At 47.3% G+C, this 26,967-nt stretch overlaps 2 protein-coding genes across 22 annotated transcripts in view; one reads left to right on the plus strand and one right to left on the minus strand.

Moving 5' to 3' along the window:
• Positions 1-5,845, plus strand: part of ptprk (protein tyrosine phosphatase receptor type K) — a 98,548-nt gene extending 92,703 nt beyond the window's left edge. For all 21 annotated transcript variants that reach the window (XM_030344849.1, XM_030344851.1, XM_030344859.1 and 18 more), the window contains 5 exons: positions 604-735; positions 1,063-1,188; positions 1,396-1,559; positions 2,220-2,355; positions 2,802-5,845. In XM_030344849.1, coding sequence (XP_030200709.1) covers positions 604-735; positions 1,063-1,188; positions 1,396-1,559; positions 2,220-2,355; positions 2,802-2,858 — 615 coding nt within the window. In that variant the 3' untranslated portion in view covers positions 2,859-5,845. The remainder of the gene's footprint in view (positions 1-603; positions 736-1,062; positions 1,189-1,395; positions 1,560-2,219; positions 2,356-2,801) is intronic.
• A 4,394-nt stretch (positions 5,846-10,239) lies between these two features.
• Positions 10,240-26,967, minus strand: part of LOC115534873 (disks large-associated protein 2) — a 69,486-nt gene continuing 52,758 nt past the window's right edge. Inside the window, exons 10-15 of the mRNA XM_030346154.1 lie at positions 24,830-25,260; positions 22,651-22,736; positions 21,900-22,312; positions 21,017-21,108; positions 18,292-18,444; positions 10,240-17,520 (exon numbers count right to left, since the gene is read on the minus strand). Coding sequence (XP_030202014.1) covers positions 17,302-17,520; positions 18,292-18,444; positions 21,017-21,108; positions 21,900-22,312; positions 22,651-22,736; positions 24,830-25,260 — 1,394 coding nt within the window. The 3' untranslated portion in view covers positions 10,240-17,301. The remainder of the gene's footprint in view (positions 17,521-18,291; positions 18,445-21,016; positions 21,109-21,899; positions 22,313-22,650; positions 22,737-24,829; positions 25,261-26,967) is intronic.

Genomic DNA, 26,967 nt, shown 5'->3' on the forward strand with positions numbered 1-26,967 from the left:
CACCACCTGGCCGGCTGGTCCTCATTCACTTTCAGTGGAACCCCCAAACTCCCTATTTGTACATTTGCTAGCAATCTTCTAATAAATGTATTAAAAAAAATGTAAACTGCCAAAAATGTTGAATTTGAACTTGGATCCATTGAAAGCGACTAATAGATCTTGATGTTGGTAGTTTGGTTGTCTATGTGCATAGCTAGTTCCTTCCTATACATCCAGCGGTCAAATGCATGATCCCCCCCCCCCCCCCCCCTACATTTGATTGGCTAACTGCATGATCACATGACCACCACACTTCACTGCTTCATGTCAACCGTCCCGTGTGTGTGTGTGTGTGTGTGTGTGTGTGTGTGTGTGTGTGTGTGTGTGTGTGTGTGTGTGTGTCAGTCTGAATATTTGTGTTGGATGGATGATAAAGAAAGAACAGGACTTAGAAAATGATAAACAGGTCTTGTCATTGTGTGTATGTGTGTGTGTGTGTGTCATTATTGAAATTCTGTATCCTCACCCTAACCCTAACCCAAATCCATAAATGGGATTCACAAAGGTTTTAGTGCAGGCGGTGTGAATGAGTGAATAAAGTGCTGTCCCCCCGCCCCCCTGCAGAGCTACAGACAGCCCGCCGCCTTCATCGTCACCCAGCACCCACTGCCCAACACGGTCAAGGACTTCTGGCGCCTGGTGTACGACTACGGCTGCACCAGCCTGGTGATGCTCAACGAGATCGACCTGGCTCAGGTCAGTCCTACTGTGGACGTGATGCACATACACACAGGCTCACACACACACATACATGCATAAACATACATATACACGCATAATGACGCACGCACACACACATATATACACACGCACACACATACACACACACACACACACAGACACACACACACACACACACACACACACATGCATATACACACCTCGTACACACAAACACACACAGATACATACACACAGGCATACACATACAAACATACATACATACACACCGCTCTCACCAGCAGCCCTGGTCAAAGCGCTGTCCTGTGAGTGTCTCAATGCCCGCGTGTTGCGTCTCTGCAGGGCTGCCCTCAGTACTGGCCCGAGGAGGGCATGCTGCGCTACGGCCCCGTCCAGGTGGAGTGCATGTCCTGCTCCATGGACTGTGACGTCATCAGCAGGCTCTTCCGCGTCTGCAACCTCACCAGGGTCAGTTCACCTGCCCCCCCTCCACGAGCCTCCCGTTTAATATTCAATCACCAGACGCTGATGTAGTCTACATATTATTGCATCGTCTATAGTCGATATTAAAGCGTGTTTATGCGTGTTTATCAGTGGTCTCTCGTCTATGATATGTGTTGAGTCCCACTCCCCAGTCCACCACACGTCATAACCAGCGTGTGCGTTGTGTTCCAGCCCCAGGAGGGGTACCTGATGGTGCGTCAGTTCCAGTACCTGGGCTGGGCGGGCCACAGAGACGTCCCCGCCTCCAAGCGCTCCTTCCTCAAACTCCTCCTCCAGGTGGACCAATGGCAGCGCGAGGGCGAGGAGGGGGAGGGCCGGACCATTGTGCACTGCCTGTGAGTACATGCACGCAGTTATCCTGTTCCAGGAGGCTTTGGACATGAAATGGGATGGGGGGTTCAGTGTGCTTATCCCAGGGGTGGATAACAAAGGCAGCTGGAATCGTCAAGAGAAGAGGGAGTCGATTAGCTTTAGTTTGACCGGTTTTGAATGATCTGATAATGGAAAACACGGCGTGCTCCCAGGATGGTTCCACTTACAGAGGAAGGCGAGGAACACTTATAAAATAATGAAGGCTGATGAATATATAATGACATCCTCTTAAACGTTATCCACAAATTCTCAGTGAAGTTAACAACACTTGGACTACTTGTAGTTGTTTAGACTGTGGATTGTCTATTGAACTATATGAGCAATGATTAATAATATTAAAAAATATATAATACATATGTAAAACTCCGTATTCCAAAATGATAAATCTATATATATGTGTATATGTTTGTATATCTTTTATTGTTGATGTATTCATTATTATGATGATGCAACAAATGTAAAACCCAACGTGTGTGTGTGTGTGTGTGTGTGTGTGTGTGTGTGTGTGTGTGTGTGTGTGTGTGTGTGTGTGTGTGTGTGTGTGTGTGTGTGTGTGTGTGTGTGTGTGTGTGTGCGTGTGTGTGTGTGTGTGTGCGTGTGTGTGCGTGCGTGTCTCTCTGCAGTAGCGGCGGGGGGCGCAGCGGCGTGCTGTGTGCCAGCAGCATCGTGTGTGAGATGGCCAAGCGGCAGAGCGTGGTGGACGTCTTCCACGCCGTCAAGAGCCTGAGGAACAGCAAGCCCAACATGGTGGACACCCCGGTGAGTCTCAGGGGGCCCCGGGTTGACTCGACATGAAGGGTGTGCCCTCAGGCCCAACGACGGGGTCGGAGCCACGACCACGCAGGGGAAACACTCACTGTGATGTTTGGGATGCATAAGCCAGCCCCACGCAGACAGAGCTAGCTGCTGTTATTAAAGCGTCAACCAAAAACAAACCTTAGAATTGCTTTTGACAACCGACTCTTATCCCCTCCGTCCCTCTTTCTAACGCTTCATTTGTTTGCTTTTAAATGTTTCAATGTGAGCTTTTCATTGTATTGTTTTTATAATAGGACGATTGTCTGGTGCTTTTGCTATATCAACTAAATGTGTTGTTATAGATGGTCTAGAATGCGATGCCCCTCCCCTCGGGATACTGACCATCCCCGTGGTAGGCTGAGCGGCAGCTGACCGTCGTCTGCGTGCTTCATGTGTCCCCTGTTCAGGAGCAGTACCGCTTCTGCTACGACCTGGCGCTGGAGTTCATCGAGAGCTCCTCCTAGGCCCAAGGAGACGTCCTCTCACCTCACACGCTTCACTCTCGTGTTTTTTTGGCTTGATGATGATGATAACCCCTCCCCCTTTTGCAGTGACGCTTTTTTTTTTCTTCAATATCCTCATTGCGTCTCCCTCCCGTTGATATAGCGCTGTGATTCCATTGGACGGGACGGGAAGCGCAGAAGGGCGTGAGAACAAATGGCCTTGGTCACTAGGCGGGGTTCACGTTAACGTTTTTTGTTCGTTTTTCCCCCCCCGAGCCCCGTTGGGACCGGAGCTCGACGTGGATCGTGATGTTTAGCCACAACCATGAACCATGAACTCCCAACGCCCAGCGTCAGTTCAGCTCACATCGATCAACGTGTGCGTTCCCCCCACACCGTACACCACACACAGATTGCTAAAGCTAAGAGCGCGCCGTTGTTCCCGCGGCCATGTGTACGTTTACAGCCACCCACACCTCAAGCACCACAGAAGAGGAAAGCCGTGGGGGGGGGGGGGGGGGGGGGGGGGGGGGGTGGCTGAGTCGTCCGCACCGTACACCAGCAGTATATTTTGGACACCTTAGCATACACTGCAGGTTTTTTTGTTTGCTGGCCCAGCGGATTATATTTAGTGTATTTGGTCATTTCAGAAGTCGCTCCGCGGCGTCCAAGGTCAAAATGGAAGGAGGGACGAGGAACGTGGAATGATGTAAGGGAACTGAAAGTAGCTTGTATATCTTTATAGATTTGTGTATAAGAGGATATTGGATCTTAGAGCGGAGACGGACGAGGGACAGGGGGAGGACGAGTTAGTGTATGGGGAGTTACAAACAAGAAAGTAGCTTGTTCTTTTGTTTTCCTTTTGTACTACTTTGTTCTTATTTTTTGTAATTGTCCCCCATCACATCATTGTTTTTGTATCATGCAATGGAAAAGGTCTAAACTTATGTTATTCACTAAATGTACACAGTGAAGTGAAATGTGTTGGCAGCAATCAGTGCTAGGGTTCTTGCAGTTTTCTGAGACTAATGTTATTTTCTGTTACGTCACATGCTCTTGTGGTATTACTTACCTGTCTACTCAATAAGAAAAGCCTTACTCACAATATTGTACCGTAAACCACAAGTTTTCTGTGATAACTTTTGTATCAAGCGCAATCATCTAACATTAGCTTAATCATTTGTTTCAAGGGGCTGAGCCCAATATTATTTCGTTCCCACCAATTTAAATTCGATTTTTTTTTCTTTTTTTTGTGGTTTCATGGCTCAGAATTTTGTGTTGGCCTGCTTGATGTATACGGTGAAACACGTGTAAATTGAATTTGCACCTTTGTGCTTATGTTATGAATAGATTCGGCATGGGGCGTTGAACCTCCGAACACCTCAATTGTCTTGTGCACTGATGGCCGGCATTTTTTTTTTTTTTTTTCATGATTTAAAAGCTGATGTTTATTCATAAGCCAAAGACTTTGTGTAAATATGTCTATATGGATAAAGCGCATCATTTGTATTTATTGTTTCCTTGTTTTTTGCATATGAGAACAATCATTCTTCATTCCACGTTTACTGCCGGCGTCTCATACAAACCACAGGGTCACATGATGACGGGGGGTGGGTGGGGCTGGGGTCTGACACAAGGTGTAGTCCCGTGGGGTCAGTCCCTCGGGGGGACGGACTGAGTGAGCTCGGTGTGGAAGCCCCACCTGATATAAGAACCAGCATGTTTAAAGTGGGCATGTACTCTTGTTTTGGGTCCATGCAGGAGAACATTTAAGGACCTCCGATCAAAGCTGTATATTAAAAGCATTAATTGTAGTATTTTTTGAATATTTAGATGGAAGTCAACAGTATCTTTCTGTTTTATTTTTCGTTCAACGTTTTTTTGTTGGTTCGTTGTTCTTTTTTCACTTCTGAATCTCTGTGATGTTACCGTTGTGTTTAGAAAAAGAAAAAGACAAAAAAAGGCCATTGCTCGACTTGTGGACGGGAACATGTTGTTTAGCCGCAGAAGAGGCGAACCCAGAACGGTGGCTCATATCCCTGTATTATAGACCCTGGGGGAGATACTGTTGTTCTGCATCCACACATTACCCTGTAGCGAGGATGACTAAACACTCACTCGCTAGGCCTGGATGGTAGACAAGAGGGAGAGTTGGAAATATATATATTGTGCCTATCTGTTTGATTCTTTTTTTTTTCTCTTAATACGAGCGTTTGAGAGCATTGTAACCGCTTCATTGTCTCAAACTGGGTTTTTGCTTTGAATGCGTGCTCGTGGACGATCAATGTTACCGTCGGTCAGAACAGAAGTTATATTGTAATGTAGGCCTAAAAGAAACAGAGGAGAAGTCATACTACTCTACTGCTTCTTCATCAGAACAACACAGAGCTCTATCGGTAACAAACTTCAGAAGCGGAGCCGAGTTGCGCTGTAGAGACTGTACTTCTACACCGCTTTACCTTGTCCTCCAATGAAAAGACCGCCATAAACCAGGGTGGCATAATAAAGCATTTACTGCCACCTAGTGGACATTTGACTGACTTCAGACTGATCTCCGATTGCTCAATCTAGCAGCTGTTATCTGCTATCCTGCCATGCTAATACTTGGAGCGAAAATAAGCAGAACAATCCGTTAATGTAAAGGAGCCACGGTTTGAAAATTATACAATGCGAGTAGTAAAAAATAACTCTTCGCTTTCGTGCTTAATGCAGCCGAATGAGCGGTCATTGAGGTCAAGGGGCTACACTTTGATAATGTAGGGTGCTGGCAGAAGTTGTTGAATTCTTGTTATAGATTTAAAGATGAAACAACTTTGGAGTTCCTAACCCCACACACATAAATCTATTATCTCTGAAGATGATGCCCCCTTGAAACCACACAGTCCAAAAGCAACTGGTGTCTACATGGAAGTCTGGTCTGAATATACTGTTGATCTTCATGGTTTATTCATTCTTCTTGTCTGTAATGTTTGGCTTATTTGCTGTAATAAAAGAAAATTCCTTAACAACCGTGTTTCTTCAATCTGTGATCTCATACCAGCCCCCCCCTCTCAACTAATAACCAGCCCCCCCCCTCTCAACTCATACCAGCCCCCCCCCTCTCAACTAATAACCCGCCCCCCCCCCTCACCTCATACCAGCCCCCCCCCCCTCAACTCATACCAGCCCCCCCCCTCTCAACTCATACCAGCCCCCCCCCTCTCAACTCATACCAGCCCCCCCCCCCCCCCCTCTCAACTCATACCAGCCCCCCCCCCCTCTCAACTCATACCAGCCCCCCCCCCTCTTAACTCATACCAGCCCCCCCCCTCTCAACTCATACCAGCCCCCCCCCCCCTCTTAACTCATACCAGCCCCCCCCCCCTCTTAACTCATACCAGCCCCCCCCCCCTCTTAACTCATACCAGCCCCCCCCCTCAACTAATAACCAGCCCCCCCCCCCTTTCAACTAATACCAGCCCCCCCCCCCCCTCTCAACTAATACCAGCCCCCCCCCCCCTCTCAACTCATACCAGCCCCCCCCCCTCAACTCATACCAGCCCCCCCCCCTCTCAACTCATACCAGCCCCCCCCCCCCCCCTCTCAACTCATACCAGCCCCCCCCCCTCTCAACTCATACCAGCCCCCCCCCCTCTCAACTCATACCAGCCCCCCCCCCCCCCCCCCCCTCCTCAACTCATACCAGCCCCCCCCCCCCTCTCAACTCTGGGGGCTGGTATGAGTTGAAGGGGGGGGGCTGGTATGAGTTGAGAGGGGGGGGCCCTGGTATGAGTTGAGGGGGGGGGGGCTGGTATGAGTTGAGGGGGGGGGGCTGGTATGAGTTGAGGGGGGGGGGCTGGTATGAGTTGAGAGGGGGGCCCTGGTATGAGTTGAGGGGGGGGGCTGGTAGTTGAGAGGGGGGGGGGGGGGCTGGTATGAGTTGAGAGGGGGGGGGGGCTGGTTATTAGTTGAGGGGGGGGGCTGGTATGAGTTAAGAGGGGGGGGGGCTGGTATGAGTTAAGAGGGGGGGGGGGCTGGTATGAGTTGAGAGGGGGGGGGCTGGTATGAGTTAAGAGGGGGGGGGGGGCTGGTAGGAGTTGAGGGGGGGGGGGGCTGGTATGAGTTGAGAGGGGGGGGGCTGGTATGAGTTGAGCGGGGGGGGGGCTGGTATGAGTCATACCAGCCCCCCCCCCCCTCAACTCATACCAGGGCCCCTCTCTCCATTCATATCAGCCCCCCCCCCCCCTCAACTCCTACCAGGGCCCCTCCTGGGACAATGTCTATGTTTGACGTTGGTTCACAGCATTGGTTTGGTTTTTTATGCAGTAGGTAAAGGGGTAGGTGCGGAAAATCCCATAATCAACCTGATGCTTTAATTAGTTTTTTTCTCAAATATGGATCTCCAAAAAACGTACAAATGCCTTTCCATCTCAACTATCCCCTTTGGTGAGTGCACATGTCTCTTAAACATCCCTTGCAAAGCAGTGTATAGCCCTGCAAAGATGCAAAGATAAACAGCCCCTAGAATGCAGCTCTCAGTACCTAATTGGTTTCCGCATACCCACAAGCCACAATGTCTGTCATTAAACCGAAGGTAAACTGCAGGGACACTCCTTAACTGTTTCCCAGAAATGAAGTTCTAAGCAACCTGTAATTCTTCATCTTCTGGGGTTTGAGATCAATGGATCAACTCCCGGACAACTCCCTGTCACATCTAAGACACTGGAACCAACATAGGAGGACGCTCAGCTGCTGCCCAGCTCATCCCATCCAAGTTAGAACAGAAACACAGCGTGCCAACCAGAAAAGGACAAGGCCAAGTACTGAAGCCTGCAAGCTAAGGGTTGTGCAGACAAAATAAGCAGCATGACCACCAAAACACGTGTTGTAAGTTCTATGTTCAAAACGTGGAGGATGGCGGTGAAACTGAGGCCGCCACCTAGTGCAGCGATGGAACGATGGAAGTTGAACGCAGCAAAGGCTTCGTCTGCAAAGTCTTTGTCTGCTTTCTCTTCCCAGGAGGAGCGCACGCAGACAGAGATGAACAGACGTATTCTTGCCACCAAGCCACTATCTTTGGCCCTATCCCAGCCAAGGCAAAGTGCCTGCCCCACCTCTTGGACTGTTCTTGGACACAGAAACCAGTTACTCTGCCCCCTACCCCTACCCCGGTCACGGTCCACACTCAGGACCACAGCTGCACCGTTCACTGCACGCAGGCCCTTAGAGGCCCTTAGAGTAAGGGCCCTTAGAGTAAGGGCCCTTAGAGTAAGGACCCTTAGAGCAAGGGCCACAGTTATACCAAGAGGTCCTAGAGAAACACTGCCACTATCATTCAAAACCGATTATTTTGTCCAGGTAATTCCCCAGTACGTCTTTTTTACAAAGAAAAAGGCATTTAATGCCACCTAGTGGATGTTATGCCTCACTGACAAACAGAAAAAGCAGAGGGATCTTAAGCATGTGTAGACTGGAGCACCCCGGGGCCAGCCCGAGGTCTTTCGGGGCCCTAATAAAAAATGTGGTGTCCCTGAAAAACGTATTTTAGGAGCCATTAGTGTAACGTTACCCGGTTCATCAAAATAACTTGTGAGTATATGGAGATTAATGCACCTGGGCCAGCGTCTCCATGGCTGAGTTCTTAGAGTGAGCAAGGCAACTTAAAGCTGTACAAAGTGTGAGGAGCGAGCAACAAAAAAAACAAAAAAGTCACCCTGATCGTGTCGTTTTTCCCTCTTTCCCCAAGCGCTGGCCCTAAACAACCGCATCGGGTGTTTAAGCCAGGGGCCGGCCCTGGAAGCACCTATGGCAGCTGTCATCCGGTGGCTAAGATAGTTTATACAGGATATTAAATTGAGGTGGCCCTTTCTGTGAACATAGTGTGTGATGTTGATGAATGGCAGTGTGCCAAGTATATGGTGGGACGATATTTATGCAAGGCACTGTTATATGGGAAACAGCCTCAGTGGGCATTCAACTGGTTAACATGGGATGAAGTGAGGACTAGTGAGGTGCCCTTTTACACCCAGGTATCTGTCACCCTGTCAAAGGCAGACTTTCAGACGTTTCTGTTGAGTACAAAGGTTTACTCATTGGTGCTTTGCGGTGGTTCCGGGCCCTGGGGCCACCAGGACCGTCTCCATCACTGGAACGGCAGTTCGTCACCCCCCAGGGAGACCTCTCCTGACCGCCCTGCGAGGCGTGTCCTCCGTCAACCTCCAGCGCGCCAGATGGTTCCTGTTAGACGTACGCCTCCGGTTGAATAAGACCTCGCTGTACGTTTCTGTAGAGTCCCTGCACAAACAAGGAAGCCCATGTATGGGCTTTACTTCCCCCTTCTACATAAAGTGTGACCATCTCTGAGAGAGAGAAGCAGTCCTCTTCTCTTGCGCAGACGAGCGCTCTCCTCCTGAGGTAATCAGAAAAGCTCTTTTACTTAAGAACCAAGGTGTCTGATGTACCAAGCTCTCTAAACGTACATTTAGAAAGGTATCTGGTCTAAAGGGACCTACCTAATGGACACGTCTGCTTTTCAGGGATCCATGTGATGTATTTAGATGAGCCCGATGCATTGAATGACGTGTTCCCACAGACACAGAGTGGGAAACAGAACAGAACAGATTCCTCATCCTTCAATGATGTCAATGCGTTGCATGTCATTTTATGTTCCTAATGTAATCACTGACGTGGTTTCATGCTTTCATGCATGCTTTTGTCAAGGAAATAATCAAAGAATTTGTGATCCGCCTGAAGGATTATGTTTTCCCAACCTGTCCTCGCTAAAAATATGAACTGATGAACCCTAAATGGAGGTCACGTTTGTTGAATACATTTTTAACTATAAAAGTGAGAAAGAGGGAAAGATACATACCTTAAAGCTGTCTGAGGATGGACAAGGACTATCACAGGCTAACCAAGTAACATGGCTATCCTAGGGCTGGCTCAGGAACATACGTTCAACGACTTGATAAACCTGGCCTGTTAAAGTCAACTTACCGGGGGATCCATGACAATGTTTCCAGAATTTCCTGTCTGGGATCAATAAAGTTGTATCTTATCATATCATATCACATAGAAGATGACGCAAGCGAACTACTGCTGAACAGTTTACTATCTAGAATGTTCCAATGTTAAGGATTATTTAAACAGCAATACCATTAGATGGAATGGAAGGCGTTTAGCTCTACATAGAACTGACACTACTTTTTTTTTTCTTTTTGTATTTTACCTTCAAATTGCATTCTGTTCTATACAGAGCTAGCAGGAGTCATGGTTCGGGGTAGATCCATGCATAAGTTCTCTGTAAAGTACAATAAGAATTTAGAAAAACAAGGAATTGGAGTAACTCCAAGTCATGACATTTAGCATGTGAATATTATTTTTTCTTTGGTTGTTATCGTTTTTATTTAACAATGCAGGGAACTTGAATGTTGCGAACACAGGCCTTCAGTATCATTTCTGTACAGAATGTATTTGCTCGTCCTCCTAGTGTTCTTGCTCAGGCAATACATTTTAAAGATTAAAAAAGGGAAACAGTTTTCATGTCAGCTTTCTCGTTTTTCTTCCAAAAAGTTTAATTTGCATAATTATTTACAACAGATGATTGATAGCAGTACTCCAAAGAGACAAAAATCAAACCACAATTGATAAAGCGGGAAAATAACCATATAAATAGTTCAAAACTTTTTAAAATCTTGCATTTAGAAAAAAGAAAGTTTACAATTGTAGTATTTTTTTTCAATAAACAAATGTATAAATCAAATATCAAGCTTAATATGTGAATGAATCATATTAACACAAACTGAAAGGATGCTGCAATACTATACAGCAACGAAACACCAAATAATACATTCATTATCACTATCCCGCATGCTATCCGAAAACCTGAAAAATTATAAAATAATTCTTACAAAGAAAATAACAATAAAATCATGGCGAGGAGTGGAAAATAGTTCCATTTAAAGTAGGCATATATTGTATATTTATATATGTATATTTCTGTACAAATATTGAATATTTGGCATTATATTCATCCTCATTATTGATATATCTAACAATTCAAAGTAGTTTTAAGCTAAACAATTACCTTGATGCTATCAGCCTTTAATTAATAGTTTTTTTCTTGTCACTTTTGCCCATTCTAACCACAACACAGACATTTCTTCACCAAAGGCGCCTGCGACCGCTGTCTCCCCTTATAAAACATCCAGCTATACAATTACAGGAGCATCTCTGTGGGCTCACTGGCTTAGACCAATGTGGGAGGGGCTTGTACAGGAAGCCGTGATTGGCTGGACATCGACGGTGTAAACCAATGGCACAAATACGGCCTACATTCTGGTCAGTGTTTTCATATTGCAAATTACTCGTAGGTCTTGGAAGTATTCTCAAACCTCTGCGGGTGAATAGCGGCCTGTGTTGTTTTGCTCTATAAAGACAGTGATCAGCAAGTTGGGCCAAAAAAATAAATAAAGATACATGAAAAATATGAGGCAAAAGATCAAATCTTTACTGCCTATTACAATTTAAAATATCTGTTTGTAGTGGTCTTCAGGAAAACAAGAATCCTGTTTAAGCAGCACCACGATGAGTCCAACATTTCAATAAAAGGCTTATTGCTAGAGAAGCAGATGTACTCTGGTATATAGTCTGGTATTGTATGAACCCATTCGATTCCAACAATCACAATCACACTCTGGGCAGTTGAATGCAAGTAATGAAGACTTTAAAGTGTGTGTGGGTGCAGTGATACCGTTGGTCTAGTCGCCTCCGTGTCTACCATGAGGATGGCATGCTTTATGAGAGGAGAGAGCGAGCAGCAGAAAGAAGGACATCTTTGCAGTGCAACTGCATCAAATAGAAATATTATAAATTCAGTTTCATAGGATTCTTATGTGAACCATACCTGTATTTCAGATACAAGGTGGGTTACAGAAAGAGAGAGCGAGAGAGAGAGAGAGAGAGAGAGAGAGAGAGAGAGAGAGAGAGAGAGAGAGAGAGAGAGAGAGAGAGAGAGAGAGAGAGAGAGAGAGAGAGAGAGAGAGAGAGAGAGAGAGAGAGAGAAAAAGAGAGAGAGAGGAAATAAATATATAGAAGTTGTATTTTGAGGATGTTACTGCTGCCATTAGACATTTGAATGTGTGTGAGAATATATAATATACTTTACAGTGTGAGCTGATTGTCAAAATAAAGGTCAGAGTGGCACATTGAGGAGGAGCACAGGGCAAAGCAATCAAATCAACAGCATGTAGGCCTACACTCTGAGCTTTCACTTTTAGCGTATCAAAAGACGGCACAAAACCTTTTTTTCCTACCAAGAGCCAACAGCCACTTGATTTAAGAGTAAACTGCTTGAAAAAGCACTCCGAGAATCGGAGATAATCTCCATTACACAAACTTCCCTTTCCCTTTGGAGATCTCTCATCATAGTGGTTATCCTCAGGATGGCCTGATCAGGGACAATCAGCATCAGGGTAACCACGACGACCTTAACAAAAGGTTCCAGTGGTGTGTGTGTGTCCCTCCGAAGCTACACCTCTAGTGTCATTGGTGATGGTCCTAATAGCGGGCGTCTGTGTGGGGGGGGGGGGGGCCTGCAGTTTTTGCTGTGACAAGGGGATTAAGTGCTGCATAGTACATACGCGTGACCAAGTGCTCCCGTGGTGAGGTCAGAAACACACCCTACGTCCTGTTTCACGCTGCACTTGTGAGGTAAATATCTGTGTGTGTGCGCCTGCATGCCTAATATTGTTGGACACGATATTGCACCACTTTGTTTTTCAGCAGGTCAATGTTTTGTCCGCTAGTCTGTAGGAAATGCGTTGGGCTGAACAAATCGGTCGGGTGGTTTCAATATCTGATCAACTGTTGAACTGCCTGAAAAGAGCCTGACTTCAGTTGCATTCTGGGATTTTTTGTTCAGTCACCCAGACACACATACGCATAAACACATCCACTCACACACAGACACACGTGCCTACGCACACACACGCACGCACACATACACACAACAACGTCCTCATGCAGAATCTTGAGTGCCCCTGTACTCATTCGGTATACACAAATATATATATATCTTTTTTTCTTTCTTGTAATTCATACTCACGATCACTACCGTTACAACTATCAAAACAAAATCCACCATCTTTAACCATAAAGCTTAATAAAGTATTAATATGTAGATATAGAGACTTTATTTTGTATTAATATATACAGCTATATATATTTATTTATTTATAGATATAGATGTGAGCCAAATATAAAAAGGAATACATCCCATGATTCCTTGCATGTTATCCAATAGGCTAATACCCTTAATGCCCATCTTCCTAAACCTTTATTGTGCTGAAGTCTTATTACGCTAGAATGTGGAGCAGCCAGTCAACTAGAAATTTCAATTTCTGGTCGAAGTAACGTGATTCCAAGCCCTTTAGCGATGCTAGTACGAGTTATAACCTGTGTGGACAAATCCCTCGGAGATTTGTTTATCTTTTGTTTTTGCGCCCCCCACATTTCACGTTGCTCAGCCTACTTCGCTTCACCTGCAAGAGTGACATCGTAAGGCACCTGAGGATGTGTCATATACATAGTTGCCAAACGCCAAACTCCCCTCGCGACTTGAAAGGATAAGGAGGAATTGAAAAATGAAAGATGAAAGAAACATGGTAATCCTGAAGACAGAGAAGTCTTCTGCGGAATTCCACCATCACTGCCGGATCGGCCCAGACGCCTGCTTCACAAAATGTACAATATACCGGTTACAGCTTCTGGGGAGACAACACAACTACAGTTACGTCCGGTGTTTTTGTATCATTTTCGACATCGCTGCTGCACACAATGGTTTCAGAAGCAGATGATAGCATTGTTTCATTTTAAGAAAGTGACTAGAGGTGTTGCTGAATCTCTCTCCCTCTCTCTCTCTCTTACTCTTTCTGTCTCTAGCTAGTTACCCTCACGTAGCTAGGGGTAGGACTTTTATCTAGACCAATTTAAATAAATCTTCATCAGGAATCTATATAGACAATGAAGGAAAATAGACTTTGGTAAATAAAATAAGGTGAAGTCACACTGAATCTGTAAATCAACCCTGTTAGATCTAAACCTGATAATAAAACTTTGATTTAAAAATATCACTGCATCAACTTGCAATCTTTTAAGCCCGCTCAGCTTGCCTATGATCCAACAAGCTGGTACCAAGTGGCCATTGGTCTCATCACCAAACACTAGGGCCACAGCGAGCTCTATATATCGCAAACAGTAAACCTAGTCAACCTTTACTGAGCTTCAGAGACTTAGTTAGAGCCCCGACTGAGAAACTCAATCCACTGCAAACCCCCGCTCCGTCCCCTGCAACCTCGTACACTCACACCTCGCAGCCAAGCTGCTGTCAGCTTTCAAATTATGGGTTGGGTGGTAAACAGCGTGCTTTCATTCACACACACACACACACACACGCACACGCACGCGCGCGCACGCACACACACACACACACACACCTTTGAAAACCCCTCCATGTTTCTTCATGGAGGCGCGACGGGGCTACCGGCCCCCCTGACCCGTCTGCCCAATCAACGCTTCATCAGCAGGTGAGAGGGTCACCCTGTCAGCCCGTAAGAAGCCATGCATGCACTAGCAATGTTGAACCCAGAGAGGGAGTTGTCTAATGCCAACCAATCTAATCTTAAAATACTGTACACTACATGGCCCCACGTCGGCGCCTCACATCAGCCCCTTCACATCGGCCCCTCACATCGGCTCCTCACTTCGGTCCCTCACATCGGCTCCTCACATCGGCCCCTCACATTGGCTCCTCACATCGGCCCCTCACATCGGCTCCTCACATCGGCCACTCACATCGGCCCCTCACATCGGCCCCTCACATCGGCCCCTCACATCGGCCCCTCACATCGGCCCCTCACATCGGCCCCTTCACATTGGCCCCTCACATCGGCCCCTTCACATTGGCCCCTCACATTGGCCCCTCACATCGGCCCCTTCACATCGGCCCCTCACATCGGCCCCTCACATCAGCCCCTCACATCGGCCCCTCACATCGGCCCCTCACATCAGCCCCTCACATCGGCCCCTCACATCAGCCCCTCACATCGGCCCCTCACATCGGCCCTTCACATCAGCCCCTCACATCAGCCCCTCATATCAGCCCCTCACATCGGCCCCTCACATCGGCCCCTCACATCGGCCCCTCACATCGGCCCCTCACATCGGCACCTCACATCGGCCCCTCACATCGGCCCTTCACATCAGCCCCTCACATCAGCCCCTCACATCGGCCCTTCACATCGGCCCCTCACATTGATCAGTGGATGATAACTAGTTGTATGACGCACAGAGGAGGGTGGATGTGGTTCTGGTAGTGTGCAGTATGGTAGGTACAGTACAGTATATTCAGCTCATCTGCAGGCTGCCCTGTGGCTCAAGTTGGGCATTGCACTTTGTTTGTTTTGAATGTTGTTGGTGACACGCCACAGCCTCTTGGGTCACCTGCGAGAGAACTAAACATCTACTAAGTTCTCAGAGGGAGGCCGGTCCTAAACAAGAGTGTCTCTGTGTGTGTACTGAGGCCAATGGCATTGCAAAGATGATCATTCTTCTTTTTTTTTTCCAGAGTCTCCATCTACTCAAAATGCATTGGAGAGACAATGGGCACCATATATTAATGAATCTCTTATTTAAAAAGTGGTGTTCGTGTGTGTGTGTGTGTGTGTGTGCACGTGTGTGTGTACGGTCTCCACGTGCACATACATAGGACTGGGTAAAGGACAAGGGTTGTAGAGTAAAAAGCAGCACCATTTACTATAGTAACTGAATATTGTTAAAGTGTCTTTTGCACCTGTGATCTCTTTACACGGCGAATACTTCAACACACTATAAAGAAAATACTTCTTTATCCGTCTCTTTTTAAAATGTTGTAATAAGATAGGATTTATTTTAATCAGGACCAATTTTCTGTCAAATTAACCCACTCACTCACTATAAATATCAAACATATACCATATAATGCAATGTAGGTCATATATAATATATAAGTAGAATTAAATATATTAGAATTGCAATTTTAATAAGAGGGTCCTCGGAGCCTTCATTGTGAAATAAAGGAAAGAACTAAGGGGTGCGATTGATATAGGTTAATGTCGTACTCTGTAGGCAATTTTCCATATCTGTCCTTGCAATTCAACTGCAACAATACCACAAGATGAGCTTCATAAACCACATTTCCCTTGGAAATACAAACAGGAATTATTTTAAGGTGCAAAATGCATTTTGTTACGATACAGTCAGACTCTTCCCAAGCTTCACAAAGAAAAAAATATTTGAATGTATTCATTTTTTAACTGCAAATTGGAAATATATCTGGCAGCAAATTACATATATATCTTTACACATATATATATATGTAAATATATATATATACATTTATATATATATATATATTTATGGATATTTTCCAAAATGTAAATAGTTTAGTAAATATCCCACGTCTTTATATACCACAAATAAAATGACTCTTTATCAACATCTCGTTCTCAGCAACGTTGGTCGTCCGCCGTGGCATGCCTGGTAACATTCAAATGAACTTCGGAACACAACCAAAAAACTCTGCCATACAGCCCTATTAGATGTGAGGACACCCTTCGTTTATGTTTTTACTTTGGTATCGTCCAACGCAGGAGCCAATGGATGGCGGTGTATGCCCTTTAGGTTTTAGCGGAAACGGAAGGAAAGTCATGGCAGGAAATGGAGACACGTCCTTTGACTTTAAAAGAACAGCAACGAGCCTCAGTGCCAGACCCTCCCGTCACCCTGTCTAAGGATGCACCCCCTATTTCAATATATATATATATGTAGACAGAGAGAGCGAGAGGGTCGGGCGTGGCTGATGGCTGTGGCTGCTGTCCCTTGAAGGCCCCTGGCTCGTTTTGTTCTACACAGGGTGCTTCCAGCCCCGGACCACTGTTGCTGGTGAGAGAAAAGTTGCACTTTGTGATTCCCCTTCTGCACGCGCCGGGGAAAGTACACACATCCACCTTAACTCAGAGGCTGCACCGTGAAAGTGATCCTACGTACAAAATCGATAGGAACAAATAGATCGATAGATACCCATGGACCTGGACCTGGAGGTTCTTCGGGGGACGACCCCTGACCCTATCCCCCACAACCCCCCCCCCCCCCCCAAAAAAAAAGAACCCCTATCCCTTCATCAATGAGTTCGCCGAAATTTTGACATCCGTTAAAAAGTTGGTTCTCAGGGTACAGCTAAGAGCTAATTCTCTCTGGGCAAAACAGTTAAATCAATCAATAAATCAATAAATGAATGAATCAATCGATAAATCACCTGCTGCTGTATCTCCTTGCTCTCAACACGGTCCCCAAAAAAACAAAAAGTGGCCAACGGGATGGACAGGATGGAGGGGTCGTGGAGGGAGGGTCGCGGGGACGAGGGAGGCGGCTCCTGGGCACACAGCCCTCAGAGGCGGGTCTGGGCCTCGGGGATGTAGATCTCGATGCTGTCCGCCCGCTCCGTGGCCGAGTTCTGCCTGAAGGAGGCGGCCCGCTTGGCGGCCATCAGCCGCCGCCGGGCCTCCTGCCGCTGGCGGTCCTGGAGGTCCAGGGAGCGCTCCCGCGTCACGCCGCCGCGCCCCTTCGCCGGCCTCTTCGGCAACGACGGCGGCGGCCACTTGCGCTCCTGACGGGGGGGTTAAGAGAGAGGACACGGGGGGGTTTAGACAGACCGACCGACCTGCTGTAGACTGGGATCTGAAGCCTGAGGCACAGGGCCGTGTCGGGCGGGAAGGACATCTTTTTAGGGGTACAAGTATGAAGTGGATTAGCGCTTTGTGAGCGTCGGCTTTAGGATGGATCTTCGGCTTATCCTCTCACCTTTTATTATTGGGATCCATCGATTCTGGTCACTCTCAGTGATCTAACACACCAGATCACTCTCAGTGATCTAACACACCAGGGAAATGCTTTCCTGTTTCCCTGTTGGAAATGTATTTGAGCAATACTTTATTTCTTTACTTTTCTTCCTTACCTCTTGGGGTCTCCCTGATGCGTAATTGTGGTTCTGTGTCTTCATTTGTGTGCTTTCATTTTGTCACTATCTCTACATTGTGAGATTTTGTCATGCCGCCGCTTAAAAGTCCAGCCGCAGCAGTTTGGGTTCAGGGTCAGGGTTAGGGTCAGGGTTAGGGTCAGGGTGATCTGGGATCCAGCAGTCCTACAATGTTAGAGCGTCACTCCTGGGGTGAAACATCACGGGACCTTAGCCGGAAAGATATTCTACCATATGAAACTCAATTGTGTGAATGCATTAATCCTTCAGAAGGGTACCAGCTACTGCTGGTCGAGTTTGTGTATGCCAATTTGTGAAACCCAGATCCGAGATGGTCTCCCCTCAGACTACAGATATCAATCTAGAGACTGATGGGACTAGAGCTGGGGGCCACGGTCTCACCTTCTTCTCGGGGCTCTCCACCGGTTGCCACTGGTTACTCTTGATCTGCTGCAGCTCATCAAACTTGGCAGTGACGTCGTCGATGGAGAGCTGCAGGAGGTCCCAGAATCCAGCCAGGTCCTGAGAGGTGGGTCTGGGCATGGCACCGGGGTCCTGCCCCGCCACAGGGGAACACAGCCCACAGGGAGGGGAGGGGGAAGAGTTACATATTTTTTGTCCAAATGCAATCGTCATTTGCTTCCCAATCCCAACGTTGTTCAGCCCACTGTGACAAAGAGACACGCGGCTGTATAGTACTCAATGTTTTTAAGATGTAAGATGTTAATTAAAGCACGTGTAGGACAAAAGAAATGTAGAAAATCCTGGAAATAATCGAAATCGGTCCTATGTCTTAACGGCCGACGTTAACATCAACCAGGTGCGGAGTTGCAACGTTGCAATGTTGCAGCATGACACAACCTAAAGGTGTTCCCAGAATGCACTGCTTGTCACCACTGTGGGGCAGCAGCATCCCACTGGCTCCTCGCTGCAGACGGAGGCATGGGGGGGGGGGGCGTTGGGTTCTGTTGCCCGGGAGACCCCTCTGCAGTGGGGGAGGTGGGGGGCGACGGCCCACACCGAGGGACAGATCGGCCTGTCGGTGTATCACGGCTAACCCTGAGCCCGCCTCCGTCTGAGCCCACCTTACATAAACCACAAGAGACGCTCACTGTTCAGTTGGTTAGTTCCACCGTTTGCTTTCAAAGGTGTCCATTATTACATAAGTTCTATGCTGTGTTGAACATTGCATAGATCATATTTGATGCCGTCATGTTATGAGATGATTATGTGTATCAATGTTAGCCTTCAAAGCAATATTTCACCCAGTTTGCATGTGAGATACACAGGGCACTTGTTGGGGTACCTGTGGACCGTGTGCTGCTCAGGCCTCTGAAGATGGCTGTTTATAGGCTGCAGAGAACAGACTTTAGCAAAGACAACACTGCCTGAGCTGGAGACAGAGTGGGACCGACTGGTAAGAAACACAACACCCTCTGGTCCCAATGGCCTTTTGGCAACCGATGAAAACACTGCTGGGTTACACCGTTGGATTCCCTTCTACAGCCAATAACCATGCCGGTTCGGATTCAAATTAACTGCTTAAACTAATATAACAAAAATGAGCTAAAGGCTGCAACTCAATGCCAGTAGCAGGCTAGTTTTCTTTACTCATCATGCATGGCTCTTTTCTGATTAGTCGAATGTCGGCTATGATGACGCGTTATTCAAAGAAGTAAAATAGTCTCAACATTCATCTGCAAATTAATGTACACATTGGACCACTTACAGGGGATCAAACACACCTTTGTGAAGTGTTGAGAGCGTAACTTAAATATTCGGGCAATGTCAGTAGGCTCAGTGCAGGTGATGGTCAATCACATGAAAGGGCACAACATTTGGAGATAAACATTGTGGTTGATGTTGATGTTAGGTGGATTTAAAGCCACCTTTCCAAAATGGATGGAATATTGCTCTCAGTACATTGGCAGGATATCCTAGTGATGAGTGAGTGACTCCTAGCCAAAGGGGTTCTCTATATGAACCCCATGTTCACAATATGTCACAACCCCTAAATTATAGAAAAGATCACCAGAACAATAAAATTGATTGACATGTCGAGTGATCTGCTCCGAGATCAAAGTAAATGGAATGTCTGACTTTGACCTTTGAACCTCGAAGTGGGTTGACCCCATCTGTGAGTTGGGTCCCCAGTGTCGCAAGGGCGATGCGATCGCTCTGAAACCGCTAGGAGACATGTGAGGGCTCAGGGCAATCTTATGACCTGTCACTGGCAATGGTACAATACATTTATCACTGCGCTATCTACAGGGAGAGAGGGGTGCCAAAAGGAAGAAAGAGAGGGAGAAGAAAGAGGTTAAGAAAGAACGGGACGGATGTCCACATGATGGGGCAGGGCAGGGCAGAGTTAGGGCTATCCCTGTACAGTGAAGTACAGAAAGAAAAGGAGAAAGGAGAGGGACAGTGCCCTAAGGATAGGCTACGGCTGAGAGAGAGAGAGAGAGAGAGAGAGAGAGAGAGAGAGAGAGAGAGAGAGAGAGAGAGAGAGAGAGAGAGAGAGAGAGAGAGAGAGAGAGAGAGAGAGAGGGAGAGGGAGAGGGAGAGACACAGACGCAGAGACACAGAGACAGAGATAGACACACAAAGAGACATAGAGACAGAGAGACAGATAGACAGAGATAGAGTCAGTGACAGAGAAAGAGAAAATAAAATAGAGAGAGAAAGAAAGCCAGGAAGAAAAAAAGAGAAATGAGAGAGATCCAGGTAGACACACACACACACACACACACACACACACACACACAAACTCAGACAACCACCTACTGAAACCCTCCTCCTTCCTAATATGTGCTGAATAATTAGAATCTGAAAGTGGTCCAAAGTTCTCTGTGACAGTTTCCCGAGAGGCCAACAATGAGCCTGGCTGGCAGTTCATTATTCAAACTCCTGGATCCTATTTAAACCCAGCGATAGCAACACACAGTAATGGATTGTAGGAGTCTCTGCCTTTTATTGGGATAACCCTCCCCCCCCCCCTCCCACCAGCACCCACCAGCGCCACCCAGGGTGGTTAGCTGCTACTACATGTGGACGGAACTTGTGTCGGGCCGATGTTATTGTTTGTGCGGTGCAACAGACTGAGGGTAGGAATGTCCTCTCCACTCACCATGTTCTGCTGACAGAGCCAGTAGAACTGTTGGAACTTCTGGGACATCAGCAGCTGAGCACTGCCCACTGCACTCCGGATCCTACCCAGGACTGTGGGGGGGGGGGGGGGTACACATAACACATACATGCGTACAGACGTACATACATACGTATGCACAAACATATGTATTTACGTACATACGTACAGACATACATGCATGCGTATGTACATACATATATACAAACATACACGCGTGAGTACATACGTACGCACACACATATAAACATACATGAATGCGCAATAATACACAAGTGCAGGTTTGACTGTTTTTGTCGGAGTCACTGCAGAGGGTCTATTGTATCGGGTGCTAATAATACACCTCGCTTTGGAGAATGTACTTTTTCGACAGGGGGTATTGAGAATTTCTAGGCCTGTGTCCCAGTGCTGTTCAAACACAAAGCCACGGTATTCAAACAGAATCATCTCATCCGGACGCCAAGACTTGATCTGCGGCGGTGATTTCACTGAAGCGAGTTTGCGATTTGGGGGTAGATGGGGGGGCGATTGAGCTTTTGCAAATAGAGAATCAAATATTGGCAGTAGCTTAACCTTCTAAATATATGTGGATTACAGCTCTGGTATCAGAACTCTAGGGAGAAAATCTAGATTCACTTCATAAAAACACACTTTAGTGTCTGCAGCACTCAAACACAACCGTGTTCCACCTCTGATTTTGTGATGCCATTCCTACAACACAACCCAAATAACAATGCAAAGAACCCAAAAGGCTATCATAATATATCAATGGTTATGGATATTATGACTATAGCCATATTAGTAGTATTATGGTTGTTATTCTTATTATTATAATTATGTGTATTTTTACCCTTCGGACACTCACTCTCCTCGGACAGGTCGTGCTCCTCCGCCTCGCGCTCCATCTCCTTGCACCACCCCTCCATCCGCTTGCTCTCGGCGTGCAGCAGCTGCATGAACCAGCCCCCGTCCCGGGCCCTTGGGGAGCCGTCGGCCCCCTCCAGGCTGGGCTCCGACAGCCAGGGGTCGGGCTGGGGGCTGGGGGGCCCGCTGCTGGAGGGCCGGTAGTCCTCGCGGTAGCTGAACAGCCCCTGGGTGCGCACCGTGCGCACCGCCCCGTACTGGGTGGGCGTGCTGGGCTCCGAGTGGCGGCCGAAGCCGCCGGCGCCCATCCCCCCGAACTGCAGGCCCTTGTCCTCCATGGAGGGGAAGCCCTCCAGCTCCATGTCGGCCTGCACCGCCGCCGTCACGCTGTTGGAGCGCTTGAAGCGCCCGTGCCTTTCGGGAGGGGAAGGAACGGCGGTGAAACGGTGACCGGTACTCCGTCGGTCGGGGAGGACCACGTGCGGGTTTAAACATGTCTACACAACGAGAGGGCCAGCGTTCTATCGAGGCAGAGGAGCTACGTCAGCGACCGCATGGCCGTTTTCCTGTCTCACTCCGTCGCTATCAGGGCTACGCCAACGTGGGGTTGGGGGGTGATGCCTCATGCCAAAATGGCATGAGACATCACTGTAGACACCATATACAGTGTTTGCTCCTGTATATTTAGGAAGGAGTGTTTACTGTTTGGGGAAACAGAGTTGGTAATGGCTAGCTATGCATCAGCGTCTTACCGTTTGTTATCTTCCACCTGGATACCTATGGAATGGAACTGGGGAAGACCTTTGCTCTCACACTCAGAGTCCGTGGCAGACTCCACCTGGGGAACACAAGACAGGAGAGCTCACCTTCATTCCTCTGTAGACAATATGTCAACATGGAAGGACTACTTTTAAGAGGAACGTAACTTTTCAACATAATAAAGCATCCTATGTTTTTAGAATTTGCTTTTTACTGCTCAATAATTTCATAGTTTGGCTAGTTTCATTTTACTGCATACCTCCACTGTCCTGTACACAAAACGGGAGGCTGTTTGTTTCTATTTATAATTTAAAAGCTGCAAGCATATGGATTTACAAGAATATCTACCTAAACAACAAGGTGCAACATTTCCAAAGTTATAAGCAGATATATTTATAGTCTAGACATTTAGGTTGACTTTCTCAAGATCGCAAGTTTAACATTTCAACTAGCTGGCAGCTTTAAATAACCAGGACATTTCTGTAGTCATTGCTGATCGATCATGATTTAAATAATGTTATCAATAAAATCCCATTCTATACCTGATATATTCTAAAAACAAAAAATGCTGGCAAGCCCGTACCTCTCTCTTTGTTTACAAGATTCTTACTTTCGACCCTAGTTAGTCTTCGCTGTTGCACAGACATTTAGAGTGGTCAGAACACTTTGGATTTGTGTTACGGTAATTCTGAGGTCTCTCGCCTACACCCACTGGGAGGGGCTTAATCTTACACATTGTGACTTTAACATCTGAAAGGCAGTATTATCAACGAGATGATGTGGATGGGGAGATCAGTGCTGGCTCACCTGAGACGGTGACAGTATTGTCGTGACGTGATTGGCTGATGCTAGATGCATGGAAGACAAGGGCAAGCATGGTGATGAAGATGATGGTGATCATGAGGATGATAATGACTCTACCAATGAGCTATTTTATGATTCATTGCATGGCAGGTGGTCTATCATAAGAGAGCACAACATCAAGTTATATAGCCTCCATTGAGCAAGATCAAGTAATGGATGACTGTCTTTGACTTCGAGCTGATTCCACGGGTGAGCTGATCAATAGAGGCCTACTCACCCTGGCCTGGGGCCCACTCAAATGAATTCAGATCAAATGTCAACAGCATGCAGATTACTCATCACAGAAAAGTAGGACAACAAGATCCATCTGATGAGGAGCATGTTGCGATTGAGTGAGAGGCAGAGAGGGAGAGAGAGGTGGAGAGAGAGGGCGCAACAGAGAAGGAGAGAGAGAGAGACAGAGAGAGAGAGAGAGAGGGAGGGAGAGAGAGAGACAGGGAGACAGAGACAGAGAGAGAGAGACAAAGAGAGAGAGAGAGAGAGAGAGAGAGAGAGAGAGAGAGAGAGAGAGAGAGAGAGAGAGAGAGAGAGAGAGAGAGAGAGAGAGAGAGAGAGAGAGAGAGAGAGAGAGAGAGACAGAGAGAGACAGAGAGAGACAGAGAGAGAGAGAGAGATGAAGCAAGAAAGAGCGAGAGAGAGAGACAGATAAGGAGAGAGTGAGAGAGAAAGCAGGATAGCGAGAGATAAAGAAGGGGAGGAGACAACCAAAGTAGAAAGAGGAGCAAGAGCAAAGCTGGAGTCAGAGAAAGTGCAAGAGAGTGAATGACTGAGATGGGATAAATGTTGGGATAAAATGATGAGTATCTACAAATGGATAAATAACGTGCATACCTAAATTACCCATAAGCACAGGTCCTACTCAAGCACTGTGTGTGTATAAGCAATAGAGTGTGAGAGAGAAACTGAGAGAGAGAGGGAGTGCGAGAGGAAGATAGAGGGTGAGAGAGAGAGCAAGGGCAGTAGAGCAACTGAAAGTGAGGAGAGAAAAGAGAGAAGGAGAAAGAGAAAGGGAGAGAGAAATGGAGGGGGGAAAGAGATAGAGAGGGTGAGAGAGAGCGAGAGAGCAAAAAAGAGAGAGGGAGAGAGAGAGACAGAGTAAGAGAGACAGAGAGGAAGAGAAGGAAAAGAGGGTGAAAGAGACTGTGAGAGAAAGAGAGAGAGAGGGGGAGAGAATGACTAAGCGAGAGCGAGGGGGAAAGAGAGAGAGAGAGAGAGAAAAAGACAGAGAGCGCGAGAGAGAGAGCGAGAGAAAGAGTGAAAGCGAAAGCGAGAGTGAGCGTGCGGCGGCGGCGGCGGCGGCGGCCCCACCTGGATGCCGATGGAGGAGCGCGGCGTCTTGAGGTACTCCTCGGCCTTGGACACCAGCACGGCCTTGTCACAGGTCTGCACCGAGGTGTGGCTGCCGCCCAGCGAGGCATGCCGCTTGCCGCCCATGGAGGCGGCCGACGCCGCCTCCATGGCCATGGTGGCCGCCTTGCCGCTGTCCAGGCTGTCGGTGGAGTTGTAGATGGCGCGGCCCAGGCTGTCGGTGGTCCACAGCCCCGCCCCGCTGGCCCGCGGGGGGCGGCCCTCCAGGTAGGCGTCCTGCGTGGACTCTGTGCTGCTCTGGGCTGTCACAGAGATAAGAGGCTTGGTGGTGGTGGTGGTGGGGGTGGTGGTGGAGGTGGGGGTGGCGGGGGTGACGCGGGGAGGCACGGGAGGCGGGGTCTTCTTGGTGTGGCCTGAGGGGAAGGACACAGCTGCGGGGGGGGGGGGGGGGGGGAAGAAGGGGTGGGGTTTGGGGGGGTGGGGGGGTATGGATCACGGAGGTGGGTGGTGGGCGGCAGAAGGGTTGTAGGAGGTAGAGGGGGGGGGGGGAGACGAGGTATGACGAACGGATACAGAATGAGAGAGAAAGGGGGGGGGGGGGGGGGGGGGGGGGTCAGAAGCAGCTTTTGGTGTAGAGAGTCAGAGCGGAACAGAATCACAGAAGCATCATGGGTAAGAGAGCAGCCGGCCCGCTGGCTGGTCCGGGGGAAGGAGGGGTTAACTCCGACTCTTGGCCGCTTGGAGAAGAGAGGTCAGGAGAAATGATTGAAATAAGTGAAAGTAGAAGCGATGCCAGCCGGGAATGGGTGGACATGGTGTGTCGCTGCGAGAGAGAGAAGAGGGCACTGGGGGTGTGCAGGAGGGAAGGGTTCCCTCCTCGATGCAAATGAGAGAGTTGGTTGGACGGAGGTCGACCAGATGGACCAGGTGGTACGGTTGGACAAGACCCAACGCGATAAGAACTGTCCTTTTTGTAACAGAGGCTAAGGCACGCTATGGTGAAGCTGCTTGAATAAAGTGTTACTCCAGACACGCGCCCCGATGAAAAGGTAAATATATATAAATATACTGGATTATCACCATGTGCACACCCTTGTTGGTAGTGTAAATTCACATCAGCCAATCACGTGAGACCCACTTTGCAACCAATTATGGCCCTTAGCCCGCCTCCTAATGAAACAGAGTTCATTGGTTGTCTCCCATCCATTGGCTCTAAAGAGTAAGAAGCAACCACTAACAAGCTGTTTCCTCTACACAAGGTCAAGACTAATGCTGCGCCCACTCATCTTGCAGTGTTTTTAGGTCAAGCCAAGACTTACATTGTAAAGATAAACAGGGAACTAGATTCCCTAACCGTTTCTCACCATTGTGTTATTGCAACAACTGAGTGCAATGAAGGGTTGGATTAACATGCAATACATAAGATAACTGTATGGCTGTATGGCTTCAATATATTTTTCCAAAAGATAAATGCCAATGTGCTTTTTATATCATTAGATATAATGTAATTATTTGATATAATAATATAAGTAAGTTGTGGGATGTAATTGGAGTTGAGGATTGCTTTTTGTTTGGGAGCCAGGGAAGCAACATAACAAAAGATTTGAACAGGCCTACTGCCGCAAAACGTTAACGCTATAATATCCAACACTTTATGTAATTGAGTGTAATTGTGATATTGAAGATTAAAGACAAAGTTTAAATTTACCGTTCTAAAATTGGATTTCAATTGAAAACGGATTACAAGAAAATTTGTGAATGGTTGGATTTGGTAAATTAATCCTTTATACAATAATTGTCCGAACCAGAATGGGAGCTAAAGAAACATTAAGTATGTATTTATTTCTTATATTTATCGTTATTTTATCATGGACATAAAAAACAACATTGAAAACGAAAGCGTTATTTGAAGGCCATATTGCCCAACAGTAAGTAGATATGAAGAGTTTGAAAGACATAAGTTAAACCACCGACCGAACCACAGCTGCAAATCTGTCGAAAGAGTTGAAAAGATTACATTCATTCCAGTTTCGTTGGAATTTTTGGAAGGATTCTCCAACACAAAAACATTCAATGCTGTCATGAAAGTGTGATTTAAAACACAATGCATATGTATTTGTGGAATCTCTCAGCGCATT

This window comes from Gadus morhua, chromosome 21 (assembly GCF_902167405.1).
Source record: "Gadus morhua chromosome 21, gadMor3.0, whole genome shotgun sequence".
NCBI lineage: Eukaryota > Metazoa > Chordata > Actinopteri > Gadiformes > Gadidae > Gadus > Gadus morhua.